Source organism: Bos javanicus, chromosome 7 (assembly GCF_032452875.1).
Source record: "Bos javanicus breed banteng chromosome 7, ARS-OSU_banteng_1.0, whole genome shotgun sequence".
Classification (NCBI taxonomy): Eukaryota; Metazoa; Chordata; class Mammalia; order Artiodactyla; family Bovidae; genus Bos; species Bos javanicus.
This window is the reverse complement of record NC_083874.1, coordinates 60,476,672-60,497,712: the sequence shown is the minus strand read 5'-3', so window position 1 is coordinate 60,497,712 and position 21,041 is coordinate 60,476,672. Positions and strand designations below refer to the sequence as shown.

The 21,041-nt window shown below is 41.2% G+C and overlaps 1 protein-coding gene across 2 annotated transcripts in view; it reads right to left on the bottom strand.

Annotated features, from left to right (window-relative positions):
* The window catches only part of ARHGEF37 (Rho guanine nucleotide exchange factor 37), a 56,940-nt gene that overhangs the window by 30,189 nt on the left and 5,710 nt on the right, over positions 1-21,041 (bottom strand). For both annotated transcript variants that reach the window (XM_061424004.1, XM_061424003.1), the window contains exons 2-3: positions 10,021-10,217; positions 8,466-8,589 (exon numbers count right to left, since the gene is read on the bottom strand). In XM_061424004.1, coding sequence (XP_061279988.1) covers positions 8,466-8,589; positions 10,021-10,206 — 310 coding nt within the window. In that variant the 5' untranslated portion in view covers positions 10,207-10,217. The remainder of the gene's footprint in view (positions 1-8,465; positions 8,590-10,020; positions 10,218-21,041) is intronic.

The window sequence follows — 21,041 nt, the reverse complement described above, 5'->3', positions numbered from 1 at the left end:
GGGAAGACAGACAATAAATAAATATATTTATTTATATATTACATATGCAAGACGATCCAACCAATCCATCCTAAAGGAGATCAGTCCTGGGTGTTCACTGGAAGGACTGATGTTGAAGCTGAAACTCCAATACTTTGGCCACCTGATGCAAACAGCAGACTCATTTGAAAAGACCCTGATGCTGGGAAAGATTGAAGGCAGGAGGAGAAGGGGATGACAGAGGATGAGATGGTTGGATGTCATCACCGACTCAATGGCCATGAGTTTGGGTAAACTCCGGGAGTTGGTGATGGACAGGGAGGCCTAGAGTGCTGCATTTCATGGGGTCACAAAGAGTCAGACACAACTGAGCGACTGAACTGAACTGAACTGATGCCAGGTAGTGATGAGTACCACAGATTTAAACAAAGCCAGATAGAGAGTTAGAGGTATCACTGTGGTCAAGAATCTGCCTGCCAATGCAGGAGACACAAGAGACGTGGGTTCGATCCCTGGGTTGGGAAGACCCCTTGGAGTAGGAAATGGCAACCCACTCCAGTTTATTCTTGCCTAGAAAATTCCATGGGATAGAGGAAACTGGCAGGCTACAGTCCATGGGGTCGCAAAGAGTCAGACATGACTGAGCAACTAAGCATACACACAGGAGATCTATTTAGGAAAGACCTCCATAAAGATGTGGATGTTTATCACAGTCCAAAAGAATCCATCCCTGGGAAAGTCTGAGGGAAGAGCAGTGCCAGGCTTAGGGAAGGACAAATACAAAGGCCTTAAGGCAAGTGAATGCCTGACATGCAGGTGACACAGAAGGCAGGTGTGGCTGGAACACAGTGAGCAAGGGCACAAAGTAGAGAAAATAAACAGGAAACTGAAGCCAGATTATGTACGGCCTTGAAGTAAGTAAATACTTGAAGTAAGTAAATACTACACTTACTACTAAGTGTAGTAAGGTGTTCAGGCTTTATTCTAATGGTGGCAGGAAGTAACTAGAAGGTTTTGAGCAGGGGCAAGAATGATCTAGTTTTTGTTTTAAAAGGATCACGCCCATGCTCAATTTCAATAGCACTTACACTAAAGTTATAACAATACAAGAAAGACCGGCAGTCCCCTGCACACGAATGACACGCCGAGTTGTAACATTCTATATTTTTAAAAAAACAGAAACTTATGAGATTAGTTACTTACTGGGGAGACAGAATGGGATAGAAAGAACAGGGAATGGGGTAGGACAGTAGGGATGAGAGGGGAACAGTGCTTTACTGAATATACCTTCTTATATAGTTCTGATCTTGGAACCCTGGTAATATTTTACATACTCCCAAAATAAACATACAGCTGAGACCAACCAGGATGTGGAAGAAACCCCAAATAGAATACAAACAATAAGGAATGAACCTAATTCTATTACAAATGAATAACATAACCACACTGAAGGGTGTATGAAAAAATTAACATAAGTATTTTGCACAAAAGTACAGGCTAGTAATTTTTATTAAAATATAACATAACCAAAAAAAAAATACTCTAAGTGACTACTAACTTCGAACACATAAGTAAATATACTGTAGATAATGGCAACCATTTCTACCTGTCACAGAAAGATGCTGCAAATAAGAAAAGAGGAAAGATTAGAATGAACCCTGAGATACTGGACTGGAATTGGAGGTATTAGTAGGAACTCATGGTTTTATGTATTTTAAATATATAAATATAGATGGGCTTCCCTGGTGGCTCAGTGGTAAAGAATCCAACTGCCATTGCAGGAGATGCAGGTTTGATCCCTGAGTCGGGAAGATCCCCTGGAGAAGGAAACGGCAACACACTCCAGTGTTCTTGCCTGGGAAATCCCAGGGACAGAGGAGCCTGGTGGGCTATAGTCTATGGAGTCGCAAAAAGTTGGACATGACTTAGCAACTAAACAACAACATAGATGGACAGATATAGAAAGAAATGGAGATATGTGTACATGCGTGTGTTGGTATATATACACGTATTTCCTAAATATCAGCTAAGAGGACCTAGAAGCAATGATACCCGAGGAGTAATAAGCACACCAAAGGTAGGAACCAGGTTTCCCAGGAGAAAAGCTGATCGCAAGGATAGGGCAGGGAAAATACAAGATGAGCTGAGAACACCTTGTGGTGTCAGAAAGCAAGAAAGTGCTCACACATTGTTAGAGACACATTGAAAGGACACAGGTGTCAACTGGAAAGAGCTCCCTATGGCCAAAGCTGGTAAAATTTGAGCAAGAAAATGAATAACAATAGTACTGGCTTCTGACTCATGGAATAAAGAAAATATCCATGAGTTTATACTTATATAAAAGTTGAATAAAGAAACGAATGGGTACAGCACAGGGAATAGAGCCAATATTTTATAACTATAAAAAATCAATAACTATAACCATTAAAAATTATGAACTGGTGCCACAACTACTGAAGTCCACACAACTAGAGCCCATGCTCCACAACAAGAGAAACCACTGCAAAGACAAGCCTGAGCATAACTAGACAGAAGCCAACAATCACCTCAACTGGAGAAGGCCTGCATAAAGCAATGATGATCAAACACAGCCATAAATAAAATAAATTAATAAAAATTGTGAATCACTATGCTGTACAATTAAAACATATAACACTATAAATCAACTATACCTAAAAATTTGAAAACTAAAAATAACTTTAAAAAATGAATGGAAGGGACATTTCTTGCTTATAGAATAAGATTTAATAAATGTAGGTGGACAGGGGAATTGGGGGCAGGTCAAAGCCTTTGACTGTGTGGATCACAAAAACTGTGGAAAATTCTGAAAGAGATGGGAATACCAGAACACCTGACCTGTCTCTTGAGAAACCTATATGCAGGTCAGGAAGCAACAGTTAGAACTGGACATGGAACAACAGACTGGTTCCAAATAGGAAAAGGAGTACATCAAGGCTGTATATTGTCACCCTGCTTATTTAACTTATATGCAGAGTACATCATGAGAAATGCTAGGCTGGAAGAAGCACAAGCTGGAATCAGGATTGCCAGGAGAAATATCAATAACCTCAGATATACAGATGACACCACCCTTATGGCAGAAAGTGAAGAGGAACTAAAAAGCCTCTTGATGACAGTGAAAGAGGAGAGTGAAAAAGTTGGCTTAAAGCTCAACATTCAGAAAACGAAGATCATGGCATCTGGTCCCATCACTTCATGGGAAATAGATGGGGAAACAGTGTCAGACTTTATTTTTGGGGCTCCAAAATCACTGCAGATGGTGATTGCAGCCATGACATTAAAAGACACTTACTCCCTGGAAGGAAAGTTATGACCAACCTAGATAGCATATTCAAAAGCAGAGACATTACTTTGCCAACAAAGGTCCATCTAGTTGAGGCTTTGGTTTTTCCAGTAGTCATGTATGGATGTGAGAGTTAGACTGTGAAGAAAGCTGAGTGCCAAAGAATTGATGCTTTTGAACTGTGGTGTTGGAGAAGACTCTCGAGGGTCCCTTGGACTGCAAAGAGATCCAACCAGTTCATTCTAAAGGAGATCAGTCCTGGGTGCTCTTGGAAGGAATGAAGCAATAGCTGAAACTCCAGTACTTTGGCCACCTCATGCAAAGAACTGACTCATTGGAAAAGACTCTGACGCTGGGAGGGATTGGGGGCAGGAGGAGAAGGGGACGACAGAGGATGAGATGGCTGGATGGCATCACTGACTTGATGGATGTGAGTTTGAGTGAACTCCGGGAGTTGGTGATGGACAGGGAGGCCTGGTGTGCTGCGATTCATGGGGTTGCAAAGAATCAGACACGACTGAGCAACTGAACTGAACTGAACTGAAAACAGTTAAAGTGGGTCAACTGCCTGGTGTCAAATAAAAACTAAATTTTCAGTTGTGGGCACACTGTAGTATATATAAAATCAAATGAAATGTTGTACACATGAAACTATTAATATATATTAAGAATATTATAAATCAATTTTAATGCCATCAATCAAGCAATATACGTAGAAGAAAAATAGAGTCCTAACCACTGGGAATTCCCTCTACTTAATTTTTCTGTAAATCTGAAAGTGCTGTAAAAAAAAAAAAATGTCTATTAGAGCTATACTATATTGAGACTAAATCAGGAGTAAAACATGGAAAGAGGAATAGCTATTAAAAGGCTACTACAGGACTTCCCTGATGGTCCAGTGGATAAGAATCCTCCTTGCAATTCGGTGGACACTGGTTTGATCCCTAGTCTGAGAAGATCCCACGTGTCTTGGGGCAACTAAGCCCATGAGCTGCAACAACTGAAGCCCATGTGCCCTAGAGCCTGTGCTCTACAACTGAAGCCACGCAATGAGAAGCCTGTGCACAACAGAGAGTAGGCCCCACTCTCTACAATTAGAGAGAGCCCACGCAGCAACAAAGACTCAGCGCAGCCAATAATAAATAAATAAATGTTTTTTTAAAAAAGCAAGACTATTTGGATAGTGGTGAGGGTGAAGAGAAACGTATTAGTCACAAAAGGGCAAGTAAGCCACAGACCACAGGAAGCCCAGCTAAGCCTAAAGCCTGCTGATGCTGTGTGTTGTACCTGTGAAATGTACCCGGCCCCCCTTGAGACAGGGAGTAACTGGACTAGCATGGTCCAGCTCTCAGCAAAGGCTCCCACAGCAAGACTACCACCACAGGAAGCAAAACCCCTCCCCAGTTGCTGGTCAAGACAATGCTCAGAAAGAACTCCCTCGGGAGAAGCCCCCAGAACAAGGGAGAACGTGACCAGGAAAGACTACCCAAAACTGCAGTCAGGCAGAATGCATAGGATAGGGAGGTCAGCTAGCTGCAGAGATGACCTCACTTGGAGACAGCGTAGCCCTGAAACCTGGGGCGGTTCCCACATTCTTCTCTACTTAGGTTCTTCTGCAGGAATGTGACTTTTGCCAAAGAAACTGCATCACACCAGCATGGCCAGGGGCACCTATAACTGAAGGTGGAGGAAAGCAAACTTCCCTAGAGCATAGAGCAGAGCTATCCAACAGGCAGGAATACAGGGACACCAAAGACTTATTTCTTCTCCTCTTGTCCTCCTTAGTCACAGATTGGAAAGAAGTCACAGCAGCTAAGAGTTACTCTCAAAAGGCCACTCTACCTCTGGCTGGAGAAATGAGAAAGGGAGGCAGGATGTTGTCTGACGGAGCTGCTCAAATCATGACTCTGCCTTGTCAAGCTGTTTGACCTTAGGAAAGTTACTTAACCTTTCTGAGTCTTGGGTTTTTCTTCAATAAAATGGGGATGATAATGTTTTTGTTCAGTCACTAAATTGTGCCCGATTCTTTGGGACCCTATGGACTGCATGCAGCATACCTAGATCCTCTGTTGTCCACTAATAATAATAATCAATAAGTAACAAGGTCATGAGAATAAAAAGGGCTATTTCATGTTCAGTTCAGTTGCTCAGTTGTGTCCGACTCTTTGCAATCCCATGCACTGCAGCACGCCAGGCTTCCCTGTCCATTACCAACTCCTGAAGCTTACTCAAACTGATGTCCATCAAGTCGGAGATGCCATCCAACCATCTCATACTCTGCCGTCCCCTTCTCCTCCCACCTTCAATCTTTCCCAGAAGTAGGGTCTTTTCAAATGAGTCAGTTCTTTGCATCAGATGGCCAAAGTACTGGAGTTTCAGCTTCAGCATCAGTCCTTCCAGTGAATATTCAGGACTGATTTAGGTACCCATAGTCATGGCTGGCACCGAAATGGGTACTATTTTCATACAGATGGCATGAAACTGAGGCTCAGAGACGAGATGTGGGTGACAGAACCTTGCAAGTCAGATTCCAAAGCCCCTGTTCTAAACCACTTGACCTATAAACCACGAGCCATATATGACTCCTGGGAACTTGAAATATGGAGAATCCCAATTAAGATGTGCTGTAAGTGTAAATGACACTGGATTGCAAAGACTTTGTACCAAAAAAAAAAAGTAGAATGTATCATGAATAAGTTTTATACTAATTACATGTTGAAATATTATTTTGATATATTGGGTTAAATGAGATATATCATTAAAATTCATTTCACTGCTTTAGTTTTTTTAATGGAGCTACTCAATAGTCTTAAATTCATGGCTCACACTGCATTTCTTTTAGATAAGACTGAACTAGAACACGGTGCCTTCCAGTGACAGGAGCCCGTGGGGGAACTCCACGGGGAGCTGCATTTGAAATCATTCATAAGAACACGGAACCTGACTCATTTGGGAAGTTCATGCCTGATGTCCAAAAATCTTTTAAAATGCTGTGGTATGGAACTGGGATAAGGGCCTCCCTTGCATAGCCGGGCCTGGGGGCTGAGAGAGGAATAGGAAGAGCTGGTTGAAACCAGCTCAGCCATGATTAAGCACAAAGTTGCACCTAGGAAAACAAAAGCCCGTGTGGATTCTCTGTATCTCTTTTTGGCTAACCACAAAGGGCAGAGGATGAGAAGGCTATTTTCTGTACAATCGGGAAAGGCCAGGGGACAGGCTTGACAAAATGTGGGGGGAGGGGCGGGGAGGATGACACATAAGATGCTCAGTTAAATTTGAACTTCAGATAAATAACGAAAGTTTTAATATAAGTATGTCCCAAGTATTCCATGGGATAAACTTAGTATAATTCAGTAAACTTAGTATAATTTTCATTGTTTATGTGAAATTCAAATGTAATAGGGCATCCTGTATTTTATGTGGCGAATCTATCAGGGAAACAGGGAAGCCAAGGAATGGAGATGTCACCAGGCATGGACAAAGTAGCATCTTAACTTTTTACAGGTTAAGCTGGAAGGCAGAGATGAACAGGTAAGGACTCTTAACAAGGAATTAGTTGAATCTCAAACCCATACCAACAGAAGATGCTGACCTCAGAGTCCCCACATCCCTGGAGCATCTTCAACCTGAGGCTGTAACAATTTCTACTCAAGGGACTTCCCTGGTGGTCCAGCGGCTAAGACTCTGCACTCCCAGTGCAGGGGACCCGGGTTTGATCTCTGGTCAGGGAATGAGATCCCACATACCTCAACTAAGAGTTCACATGCTGCAACTAAAATCCAGTGCAAATAAAATGTAATAAAAAATCTCACTCAAATAAGTGGTCACCATTAACAGAAATATAGATAAACTGATAAAAGGTAAAAATATTACCTAGATACTGTTAAAAAAATCTCGTTCTTTAATTTTGTATTCCTCTATCATTTAAAGGAAATAGTCGAGCTTTCCTGGTGGCTCAGTGATAAAGAATTCACCTGTCAATGTAGGAGACATGGATTCAATCTCTGGTCTGGGAAGATCCCACAGGCCATGGAGCACTACGCCTGTGCATCACAACTCCTGAGCCTGCACCCATCTACCTTTCTGAGCCCATCCACCTTTGTCCTCTGACTCCACCTGAAAACATAGAAGTTTCATTAAGCAGCCCCAGAACAGGAGACAGGAAGGGGCTGCAGAAGTTTGAGGTTTACACCTACTCATTCCTCCTCCTTTATGTCTGGTCATCCTAACTATTTCAGAATCAGGAGTCCTCCTCCATCTCTCACCTAGGTGAAGGTAAAACCACCAGCTGATCTCATTACTTCCACTCTTGCCACTCTTTCACAATCCACTGTACACAACTACCAAAAGGATCTTTGAAAAAGAAATCTGACCATATCACTCCCCTGCTCAAAATTGTCCAGTGAGGTCTCATCACACTTAGGAGAAAATCCACACTCCTAGAAGGCCTTGTAGGATCTGGTCCTTCTCTGCCTTTTCTATCCTATCTCCTATACTCTCCCCTCACTCATTGCCCTGGAGCCTCACCAGCCTTGTCCATCAAATATCCCAGGCTCATCTCTGCCAAAGAATAGGCCTCTGCATACCTATTTTCTCTACTCTGTCCAGATCATCTCATAGCTGGCTCCTCCCTAACAGGTCTCAGTTCAAATGTCCTCTCCTCAGGAGGCCTTCTTTTTTCTCAAAAGTTACCATATTTGTTATTCTTTAAATTACAAATTACTACTTAAAATTCTCCTGTTTATCTGTGTATCTTCTGTCTCTCTCACTCACTAACCCAAAAGAACAGATGATCAGACCCTCTGGTTGACTGGACCCTTCTGTTACCTCAGCACACAGCACAGTGAATGGCACACGGCAGGTGATCACTAAGCACCTACTGAGTGAATGACTGTGAAAAACCCTGGAATAGAGTCTCAGCCACACCACTAACTAATTATGTGTCTATCAGTACGTCCTCTCTGTCGTGAGGCCTCAGTCTCTTCGTCTATAGTGATGGGGTTGGGCTGGAGATCATCTGAGGGTCCTGCCAGCTCTGACATGCTGTATTTCAGGGACTCCCAAAACAGCCTCTCATTGAGCTGCATCTCCCTGGAATGCTGGGGAAAGTACAGCAATGACCACATGCCTAGAACAATTCCACGGGAATCTCAGGCTGCCAACTGCCTGGTTTTTTGCTCACCAATCAGCTGCACTTGTTCTTCTTCCCTGGAGGCTGTCTCCTGCAGATCATGAAGCAGTCTGCTGTTCACCTTGATGATGTCATCAATGTTTGAGAACAGGACATCCAGATCTCCCTGTGGCAGCTAAAAGGAACAAAGACTCCGTGGAAGGTCACTCAGGAGTTCGATAAGAGTGATTTTTTGGTAGGTTTCGGACAGTAGTCCAGAATAGTCACGCCATCGGGGTTCCATCTCTCTTGGGAAGACCGTTTCAGAGGAATGTTTAAAAGGACTTTGAAATTTTATAAGTTAGGTATTTTTATTACTCTAAGAGAAGAGAGGAAGAGATGGAGCACTCACCACGAAAGGAAAGCTGAACTGCATTATCCTAGGTCTGCTGCCAACTATAATTTTTCTTCTCTCATTTCCCCATCTGCCATGTAAGTGTGGGAAGTTGGACTTCTTTCCAGCTCTGACACACTTGGCACCTACCACTATTACCTTTAGATACATTCTGAACTCCAGCCCCTATGAGCTAAACTGCACCACTGTTAAAAGGATGCAGGATATCTACATATGTTGACTGTGCTCAGTTGCTTCAGTCGTGTCCGACTCTTTGCAACTCTATGGACTGTATCCCACCAGGCTCCTTTGTCCATAGCATTTTTTACACAGGAATACTGGAGTGGGTTGCTATACCCTCCTCCAGGGGATCTTCCTAATCCAGGGATTGAACCCACACCTCCTGTGTCTCCTGCACTGCAGGCAGATTCTTTACTGCTGAGCTGCCAGGGAAGCCCTATATAGGATATATATATAGATAGAAGCCCTGGATGCACAATCAAGTGGGAGAAGCTAACTGTAGAAAAATATCTAGAGTATGCTTTATTTTTGCTAAAATAAGTAACAATCTATATTTGTTTGTTTAATGCCTCCAGAGGAAATATCCCAATTTCTGGAGGGTAAAATAAGGGAGGGTTTTCATCTACATTATCTGCTTATTTCATTTATTCAATAAATAGTCATTGGAGTCCATTATTTATATGTCAAGAACTGGAATACACTGAACTATTAATAAACAGCCTTTCCCCTTATGGACCTTACATGCTGGGGGATAGTTGAAATTTTAGAAAGAGAGCCTATGTTATTTCTGAAACTGGGACGAAAAAGATGTAAAAAATGAATACTAAACTAGAAACCCATGTAATGATAACTTTTTCATGTTACCACCCTCTAAATGAGACAATTACAAATAGGTCACTTAAAACAATCTGTTCTAAACTAAATAAAGGGCTATCTTATCCATTAGCTCATTTAATTCTCTGAGGTGATTCCTCTCTGCCCATTTAGCAGAAGAATATACTAAAACTGAGCAACTAACACTTTTTATATTAAGGCTCCAAGGTGTCAAAAGCCTTGCTGAAGGTTGCAGGGCCAGTAGTAGAAGTACCATGACTTCACATTCACCACTTTCCCCTCCATCAAGCCTGCCCCAGGAACAGATGTGAGGTCTCAGAAGCCGGGACCCATGTCTGCCTCTCTAAAGACAAGCTGAGTGTGGTCCCACCCAGGTACCTGCTGCAGGCGGCTCCTAATGTCAGAGGCACAGAGCTGGAGCACGTGCAAGTAGGAGACCTCAGTGTCGATGAGTTCCCTGACAGCCAGCCTCTGCTGGAGCAAGGATCTGTCCTCAGACAGTCGATCATCCCCATCTGGAGCACCAGTTCTAGAGGACAGAGCATCGTCCCCATGATTCGTCATGTCAGCAGGTTCTGGAAAGACAGACACATCCAGATTCACTTCTGGGAGCTCTACTGGAACATGCTGCCTTTAGTCCAGAGACAACTATTCACCAAGTGGCCTAAAAACATCTTTAGCTGCCTACAGAGTCAAGATGAACTATTTATTAGTATTTGAACAAATCTTAAAAGGTAGAACACAGCTCAGATAATTGTTGACATTTTAAATTCATTTCCCAGGATTAAGACAATGTGCTTGCTTGGCTTTTTCTTCCTTTTTTGCTCCCCCACCGCCCCCCCATCCCACCCCCTGCAGCTCTCAACCCAGATTTCTTTATCTGGTTCACTGACTCTCTCACCCTCTTTCTCCCAACTCTTCCCTCCTTTTCACCTGCCACTACCCCATTCAGACCATACTACCTATCACCTTGACTATTTCCACAGCCTCCAGAATCATTTTTTCAAATCCAAACCCCTCTCCCACCTGCTGCCCCCCACACCCATTCATCTTGTATATGCTCCCAGTGTAAACTTCCTGAAACAAAGCTTATGATCTGGTATCCTCTGCCTCTGGCCTCATTTTTCCTCTTCCCTGACACTCCAGTGAAAGAAAGTCACATGCTTTTCTCCATTCCTGCATAGTCATTTCCTGCCTCTGTGCTTTTGCACCTGCTGTGACCCCTCCCATGCCTCTAGGCTCTGACATTCATCTCTAAGGCCTTTCCTGATCCTCCCAGCCAGATGTTCTTTTCTCTTCCATCTCTAAGTTTAAAAAGTACAAATGGCAATACTATGGAAAAGAAAAATCTCCCTACTACAAAACACCTAGAAATGCAAGATCAGCTATAACAAACTGCCTTTTCACTGGATGGCAAGTATTGCAAGAAAGTAAAGGAAATCAGCAGGGATCCCCAACCAGAGGGAATGGAAAACCAGAGCAGGAACAGCTAAGCTGATGCAGCTGTAGCCAAAGTGGACAGGGTGGGCAAAGAAGAGAGCACTGCCCAGCTCAGTGATTCAGAGACTTGGGCATTAGTGCCCAGGGAGAATCAGGAAACAAGCTCCTTTCCTCAAGCACACTAGAGAAATGGGGGAGTAGAAAAGAAATGCCCCTCTACCTACACAGAAAATGACAAAGATGTTTCTTCATCTTGACTTGGGTCCTGAGTAAAGGAAAAGTTCTTTCTGAAAACTCATAACAGGCCTGCTTTCACTGGATCGCAGGTTCAAATGTATACTACACATGTGTTCCAAGGAACTCAATGCTGAGAAATATGCCACAACAAAAAAGAAGTCCTGGACTAATGCTAGTATTAATACCCACAGAAAAACTAAAATGTCTCCAGGAGGACACATTCTTAATCTAGGCCACATGGTACTCCAAGAGATAACCCTGTCCTGAAGATGAGCTTAAAATCCAAAATTACAAGAACTCCATTGTAAGTGAGCATCATCAGAGACAGCAAGAGCAGGATTAGATCCCCAGAACATCAGACAATCAAACCGTCAGAAACTAAAAAATAAGCAGGAAAAGAAAAGACACACAAAAAATAAAGACCTGTATGATTTTTTAAAGCACCAAGCAAAACTTACAGATGTTAAAAATTTAGTCTTCAAAATTAAAAACTAAATGGACACTTTAAATATTTAGGAAAGAGAAATAGGAAAGGAGCAGATAGATATGAAGAAATTATCCAGACTGCTAAAAAGAAAGTGAAAATCATGCAAAATACGAAAGAGAATTAAGGGATCTGGATACTGAAATAAGGTCATGTACCAACTCTGTGTTCCAGGGGACAAGAATAAAGAGAGTGAGAAGAGGCAATATATGAAGAGATGAGACTAATAATTGTCCAGAATTTATAAAAGATATTATTGGTTAGATCTAGGAAGTACAAGTCCCAAGCAGGGTAAGTTTTTTTTAAAAAAAATCAAATCTAAACACACTAGGAGGAAATTTCAGAATCCTGAAGGCCTGGAGAATCTACCTTATAGTTTCCTTGTCAGGAAACTATGTTCTACCAAAATAAAGAAATAAATCACACAAAAAAAGACATGAGATACAGGAAACTGGTAACCTAATATGTGAGAGAGACCAAGGAAATTCCCAAGATAGATCAAAAGAAATCCTAAGTTTGACTGTTGGTGACAGACAGCAAAAAGTCTGGGCTAGATACTAGAATGTCTTGAGGACAAATTTACTGAAACAGCAGAGAATATGGTCCTTATTTAGGCAATTACATAGACAATACATGGTGAAACTAAGAAATAAACCAACAAACAAAAAAATTATTAAACAAGATTGTGCAGAAAAGATAAAAGTAATTATGCGTCACTACCTGATTCAACTATAAATAGAATCTACGCAGGTAATAATGCAAGTGATCTAATTCATATTATGTACTGAGAGGACAAGGTGTTGGAGAAGGAGTCAAAAAGAGCTAAAGTCTAATCCTCCATAGTGAGAATCAAAGAACAATGCCTAAATTGTACTGCTCAAGAAGGAACAGTACATGTGTGCAATCAGCTAAAATCAACAGTAGGAACTGCCTGGTAGTGCCTGGAGAAGGCAAGAGAAGAGGACAGGGTGTTTTTTATAACAAACACTGTACAACAGAATTACCTGTTTCTCCTTCTCATCACAAATGTAGAACTATCCATCTCTTTAAATTATATGCTTTTATAGCTTTGAAGAGGTTTCCCAGGTGATGCTAGTGGAAAAGAATCCGCCTGCCAATGCAGGAGACAAAAGTGATGTGGGTTAGATCGCTGGGTTTGGAAGAGCCGCTATAGTAGGAAATGACATCCAACTCCAGTATTCTTGCTGGAAAATTCCATGGGCAGAGGAGCCTGGCGGGCTACAATCCATGGGACTGCAAAGAGTTGGACACAACTGAGCGCACACGCACACACACACACACACACAGACACACTGCTGTGAAGTGAACTAAAAATTAAATAATGAAGGACAGAAGTGGTACGCACCTAACAGAAGAAGGAAAGTTATGACCAACCTAGACAGCGTATTAAAAAGCAGAGACATTACTTTGCCCACAAAGGTCCGTCTAGTCAAAGCTATGGTTTTTCCAGTAATCATGTTATGGATATGAGAGTTGGACTATAAAGAAAGCTGAGTGCTGAAGAATTGATGCTTTTGAACTGTAGTGCTGGAGAAGACTCGAGAGTCTCTTGGACTGCAAGGAGATCCAACCAGTCGATCCTAAAGGAAATCAGCCCTGAATATTCAGTGGAAGGACTGATGCTGAAGCTGAAACTCCAATACTTTAGCCACCTGATGCGAAGAACTGACTCACTGGAAAAGACCCTAATGGTGGGAAAGATTGAAGGCGGGAGGAGAATGGGACGACAGAGGATGAGATAGTTGTTGGATGGCATCTCCGACTCGATGGACATGAGTTTGAGTAAGCTCTGGGAGTTGGTGATAGACAGGGAAGCCTGGCATGCTGCAGTCCATGGGGTCGCAAAGAGTTGGACACGACTGAGCAACTGAACTGAACTAAACTGAACAATTAAACATAAGAAAAAGTGAGAATTTCTCAATTTTGCTGGAGATCAATATTCCAAAATAAATTATATTCCTATGCAAATCAACAATTTTCAAGAGTTCATTTAAAGAAAAATAGCAGCATAAGAATAAAAAGATTCAATAACAACGTGTTATTTATTCCTTCCTAAATATCTTAATTTAACAAAAGATGGGGAATTCCCTGGCGTTCTAGTGCTTAAGATTCCAGGTTTTCACTGACATGGCCTGAATTCAGTCCTCAGTTGGAGAACTGAGATCTCATAAGCCACACATACAATTAAAAATAATAATAATAGGTGTACAAAATCTTTATGGAGAAAATGATAAAGCTTTATCTAAATATATTTAAGAACTAACTAAGAATTTAAGAATTCCCTGGGGGTTCAGCAGCTAGGACTCTGAGCTTCCACTGCTGAGGGCCCGGGTTCAATCCTTGGTTAGGGAACTAAGATCCCACAAGCCATGCAGTGCAGCCAAAAACAAAATCAAGCAAACAGAAACATAACGAGATACCATTCTATGTTGAAGAGATCAGCAAAATATGAAAATAAAATGTTGGTGACTCTGTATGAATGGGAAATCTCATATACTGATATGATGATATAAACTGTTGCAACCACCCTAAAGAGCAACTTGGCAATATTTAGAAAAGTTGAAAATTCACAAACTATCAGGCCAAGGAGTGCTACTCCTGGATATACCCCCACCTCTGAGAAACTTCTCCATATACACACAAGAAATATAGATGGGAATGTTCACTGCAGTACTGATGAAATAACAAAAAATCAGAAAAAAACATAAATGTCTCAATGCAAGTGAATAAATAACTTGTGGTATAATCACATAATAGAATTCTGAACAGTAAAAAAAAACTATTGATTCATGTATCAACATGGATATACTCACAGATGTTGTAAACAGGAAAAAAAAATATATAAGCAAGTCCCAGAAGGATATACAGTGTATGTGTTAGTTGCTTGGTGGTGTCCGACTCTTTGCAACCCTATGGACTATAGCCCACCAGGCTCCTCTGTACATGGGATTTCCCAGGCAAGAATACTGGAGTAGATTGCCATTCCCTTTTCCAGGGGACCTTCCTGACCCAGGAATCTAACCTGGGTCTCCCACACTGTGGGCAGATTCCTTACCCTCTTTACCTGGGAAGCCAGAATAATACTATTTCTTGAAAGTTTAAAATGTAAAAGGAAAAAAAATTAAAAAGTTTTTAAAAGTTTAAAATATGTGAAATAATGCTAGATTTTGTTTAGGGACAAATACATGTAGCATAGGCATTAAATATTTTGTAGATGTAATTAGCAATAAATCCAGGTAATTAAAGAAATTTTCACATATTGAGGTATAGGGAAGTCATTCTGGCTTATACATGATTTAACTTGATTTTCTGCTACCTAAAATGGGCTGTTTGTGACTTTTCAGACATACACTGTCATATCTGCTTTAATTATTGAAGAAAATGGCACAATGACCACAAGTAAAGAATGTCTATGTTAAGGATTAAATGCCTCCTTTCCTGGAATACCAATGTTGGTATGCCTTCGATGATAAGACTCCCTCCCCAGGAGCCAAGGTCATACTGACTTACTGTGAACATGCTGATCTGTTGGACTTTTTTCTTTAATAATTTATTTATTTATTACTGTGCTGGGTCTTCACTGCGAGGGGCATTTCTCTAGTTGTGGCAAGTGGGGGCTACTCTCTAGTTGCAGTGCTCTGGCTCCTCACTGCAGTGGCTTGTCTTGTTGCAGAGCACAGGCTCTGGGGCACGTGGGCCTCACTAGTTGCGGCACCCAGGCTCTAGAGCACAAGCTCAGTAGTTACGGTGCACAGGCTTAGCTGCTCTGCAGCATGTGGGATCTTCCTGGATCAGGGATCAAACCTGTGTCTCCTGCACTGGCAGTTGGATTCTTTACCACTGAGCCACCAGGGAAGCCCCTGATCTGTTTTTTCTGTAACCTTGAAGGAGTATATTCCTGACCTCTTTGATGTTCTTTATTCTGACATAATAATGTAAAACTGTGCTGCAAACCATGCTTCTCTGCAGCAGCTCCTCAGAGTTATCTGAGGGGCTGTCTCCTAGGCTAAAGTCCTCAGTTTGGCTCAAATAAAACTTCTTCTTATTCCTATTATATTTTGTTTATTGATTTATTTCCATCAACACAGGATAAAAGTAACCTCTGCAAAGGGAGCTAGAGCAATGGAATTGGGAAGAGTATCAAAGGGGAGAGGCTTTTTAAGTTAAAGTTTTAATTTTGAGATAACGAGAGATTCACACACAGTTGTAAGAAATAATGCAGAGGTTCTATGTGCCCTTTACCCAACTTCCCCAATGACATCATCAGGGAAAACTACAGTACACTGTCACAGCCAAGATGCTGACACCAACATAGCCAAGATGCAGAACAGTTCTTTCTTGAGGATCCTTCCTTCATGTTGCCTTTTTACCCACTTGGTTGCAGCCCCATCTCATCCTTGCTGCTGCTGCTGCTGCTAAGTCCCTTCAGTCGTGTCCGACTCTGTGCGACCCCATAGACGGAAGCCCACCAGGCTTCCCCATCCCTGGGATTCTCCAGGCAAGAACACCGGAGTGGGTTGCCATTTCCTTCTCCAATGCATGAAAGTGAAAAGTGAAAGGGAAGTCGCTCAGTCGTGTCTGACTCTTAGCGACGCCATGGACTACAGCCTACCAGGCTCCTCCACGCATGGGATTTTCCAGGCAAGAGTACTGGAGTGGGTTGCCATTGCCTTCTCTGATCTCATCCTTAATATCCAGCAAATAAGAATCTGTTCTCCATTTCTGTACTCTCATCAGTTCAAGAATGTATGCAGTGTTGATGTATGGCAAAAATCATCACAATATTGTAAAGTAATTATCCTCCAATTAAAAAGATAAATAAAATTAAAAAAAAGAATGTATGTAAGGAGTTCCCTGGTGGTCTAGTGGTTAGGAACTGGTGCTTTCACTGCCTGGCAGGAGTTTAATCCCTGGTCAGGGAACTGAAATCCCACAAGCTGGGCAGTGTGGCCAAAATAAATGAATAAATAAAATTTCATTAAAAAAAAAAAGAATGTATGTAAATCACAGAGTATCTATATGTGAATTACATAATATATAACCTTTTGGGACTCACTTTATTCACTCAGCATAATTCCCTAGAGATTGATGTAAGCTGTTGTATGTTATTAATAGGTCCTTCCTTTTCATTGCTGAATATCTAAGATGTTCTATTTTTTTAAAAAAAACTAAAGCAGATATGACAAAAATGCCAAAATTAAACAAAGCTAGGTAGTAAGAACATGGGCATTTGTTATTTTGTTCTCTGCTGTTTTCTGAACAGACGAAATAGTTCCTAATATTTAAAGTGGCATGTGTCCCATTCAGCCTTGTACTCGGGTTACCTAGGGCTATGCCTCATCTAGACACTAAGCTCCTGGAGACAAGATGAGCACCCATTTATTGTGTCTTCCTCTCTGTCTCACAATGCTGATACATATATGAATATGTATTTGCATACATGAATGCTCCTTTTCATGTATTAGTAGCAGAAGTTTCTGTCCTGACACTGACCCATGGATCAGATAACTTATACAGGTGCTTGGCAAGAGCAAGGTTGTTCAGAAGGCAGAAGGCCCAGAAGAGCCTGGAACATACCTGTCTGATGCATAGCTCTAGTCCAGCTCCTGAATGCTGCCTGTGGCCCACTAACCTGTCCCTGGCCTGAATCACTGACATTTATCATCCAGAGCATTGCTTCTCTAGAAAGATTCCGACAGGATTTCAGGAGACCTATTAAGGCTACTCTGAACTGTTGCTAAATTAACAAAGTGAAAGTGAAAGTGAAGTCACTCAGTCGTGTCCGACTCTTTGCTACCCGTGGACTGTAGCCCACCAAGCTCCTCTGTCCATGGGATTCTTCAGGCAAGAATACTGGAGTGGGTTGCCATTTCCTTCTCCAGAAGGAAAAGCCATAAGTAATACTTCAAGCCTTAAGTAATACAAAAGCCATAAGTAATACTTCAAGCCATAAGTAATACAAAAGCCATAAGTAATACTTCAGAGAGAACTGCTCAATATTTAAAATAGCACTTACAGTAATTGCAATCTAGACCTCCCACCAGGCCTGGGACACTCTCTCAGAGCAGCATCTTGTTGTTCTCTTAGTTTATATCCCATGTAATGGAAAGAAGCACATTTTTATTTCTTTAAAAATATTATATATTATTTGGCAATGAAAAGGAATGATGTACTAATATGTGCTATAACTACAATAAATGAATCTTAAAGACATTACGCTAAATGAAAGAAGTCAGTCACAAAGGACCACGTATTTGATGATTCTGTTTCTATGAAATGTCCAGAATAGGCAGATCTATAGACATGGAAAATGGATTAGTAGCTTACAGGGCTGAAAGCATAATGATTTGGAGTGTAGTGGCTGGATTTCTTCTGGGGATGGTGAAATGTTCTAAATTTATTAGTGGAGATGGTTACACAACTCGGCAAATATACTAAAAACCACTGATTTGTACAACTTTAAATGGGTGAATTATATGATGTGAATTATAACTCAATAAAGCTGTTACCTACCCCATCAAATTAGGAAACACTGGCAAGGATGTGGAGAACTGCATCTCTCGTACGTTGCTGATGGGATATAAAATGGTGCAGCTACTTTGGAAAATAGTTTGTCTGTTTCTTTAAAAACTAAAACATACACTTAATAGCAGTCGCACCCAGGGCATCTATTCCAGAGGATGAAAACTTACGCCTATACAAAAACCTGTCTACAAGTGTTTGAGGAAGTTTTATTTGTAAAAGCTAAGAACGAAACAATCAAAATGTTGCTTTAATAGGGGGATTTAATAGGTAAGGATAGCTAAAAAAAAAAAAAAGTGGTATATCCAGTATCACAGAATACTCAGAAATAAAAAGGGATGAACTACTGATAGACTGCAACAACTGGATGGTTCTTGAGGGTATCATGCTGCCTGAAAAGAACCAACTTGAACAGCTTACTGTGTGATTTCATTTATAGAACATCTAAAATGATAGAGAAAACAGAGTAGAGATCGCCTGGTTAGAGATGATGGTGGAGGGGAGGGGGGTGTGACTATAAAAGAATAGCACAGGGAGAATTTCCTGGTGATAGAATACATCTGTATTATTGAAGTGGCGGTTACAGAAATCTACAGGTGATAAAAGGACATCTAAAATCAAACACGTGAATTATATCAAAGCCAACTTCCTGGTTTTGACATGATGTTACATTGAAATAAGATGTAACCATTGGAGGAACCTGGTGAAGATATACCTAACCTCCATACTATCCTTGGAACTTCACTCTTGACCTATAATTATTTCAAAATAAAAAGTTAAATAAACAAAGTATTAGATAGCTTATGTTAGCCACTATCTTTGCAAATGCACCTTAAAAGCCTAGGAGAGCAGGATGGGTGTCTCTCTTCTACTTCTTGGTCTGGTCTGATAAAGAGGCTTGTCCTGGAGAATACATTTGGGAAAATATGCCTTTCAATAGAGTCTAGTCTATGCTCAGTTCTGAGATCTCCTTGATGTCCTGTGATAGACAATTAAGAACTAAAGATAAAATCACTCTAGTACATGAAGTGAAGTGAAGTGAAAGTCGCTCAGTCATGCCCGACTCTTTGTCCATGGAATTCTCCAGACCAGAATACTGGAGTGGGTAGCCTTTCCCTTCTCCAAGGGATCTTCCCAACCCAGGGATCAAACCCAGGTATCCCGTATTGCGGGAGGATTCTTTACCAGCTGAGCCACAGCAAAGTTCAAGAATACTGGGGTGGGTAGCCTATCCCTTCTCCAGCGGATCTTCCCAACCCAGGAATCAAACTGAGGTCTTCAGCTTTGCAGAAGGATTCTTTATCAACTAAGCTATGAGGGAAGCCCCAGTCTAGCACACAGTAGGTACCAAAAGAAAAGTGTTTGTTGAATGTTATGCAGTGATGGCATCTGAATCTAGGATAGGATAAAACATTTAATTCTCTTCTCTTCTCTCCTCCTCTGTACACACTGGCACAGAAAATTTGGGCATTCACACATTCATTCAACAAATATTTGGAGCAGCTATTTCCAAAAATCCTATTGTTAAGGGTTTTTCTGGGTTATGAGGATACAAATAAAGGGGGGAAAGGGGGTTCTACAATAAGGGTAGGGCATTTAAAATATCTGGTTATTTGTTCCAAGGTTCATTCCACTAAAAGCAGAGGGACTGAGTAGATGGACATCTTGGTCATTTCACCCCTTTAAAGATAGAAGTACCAGGGGAAATGAGGGACTTCACTTGCGGTCCAGTGGTTGGACTCCAAGCTCTTATTGCAAGGGGCCCAGGTTCAATCCCTGGCCAGGGAACTAGACCCCACATGCCATAATTAAGAAGTTCACATGCTGCAACTAAGACCCAGCACAGCCAAATAAATAAATATTAGAACAAAACAAAACAAACAAGGGAAATGATACTCTGAACCTAATTCTGACCAGTCAGAAGTGAATGGAGAAATGGAAGTAAGCAGGTCCCAGAAGAAAGTTCACCCTAAAAGTTCCTTCAGAAAGTAAAAATGTCATGGCAGGAAAAGATGAACATCCATCAGTCTTCCACCTCAAGTTAGAGAGGGAGGTCAATTTAAACATTCAAGGGGGAAAAAAATAGATATAAAACCTCTAGGGATTAGGGCTCATGGGCAGGCTAACAAAGAAAAAGTTAAACACCACACTAACAAAAGACTGTTGAAGAATAAAGGGAGGAAATACCTATAGAAATGAGAATGGCAACAGAGGGATCCTGGCTAATGAGCCTCATTTATACAAGAGTCAGAGTGGAGGGTCCTGTACAAAGAACTTCCAGAACTCTAAAACCCAGAAGGATCTGGGATTAACAAAACTAATTCTGTAATTCCAAAGTTCTGCCCCTACTATGATTGCCAACTAAATTTTAACATTCATGTTCAGAAAAAGTAAAAACTAGGCACATTGTTTGATGACTTTGTTTTCCTCTTCTTAGCCCTAAAGAGTGACTGCAGGGGTCACTCTTTTAAGATTAGGAGCCCAGACCCTGGAGCTAAAAAACCTGATTTCAAATTCTGATTCTGCGATCAATCCATGTGGCCTTCCTAGGATAACTAAATAACCTTCCTTATAGGGTTGTTATAAAATTTCATAAGAATCCACGTAAAGTGTTTAGCAGAGTGCCTGTTATGTAATAAGCTTTCAATAACAGTAGCTGTTGTTTTTGTTACTATTATTGTTAAACAGGAAAGAT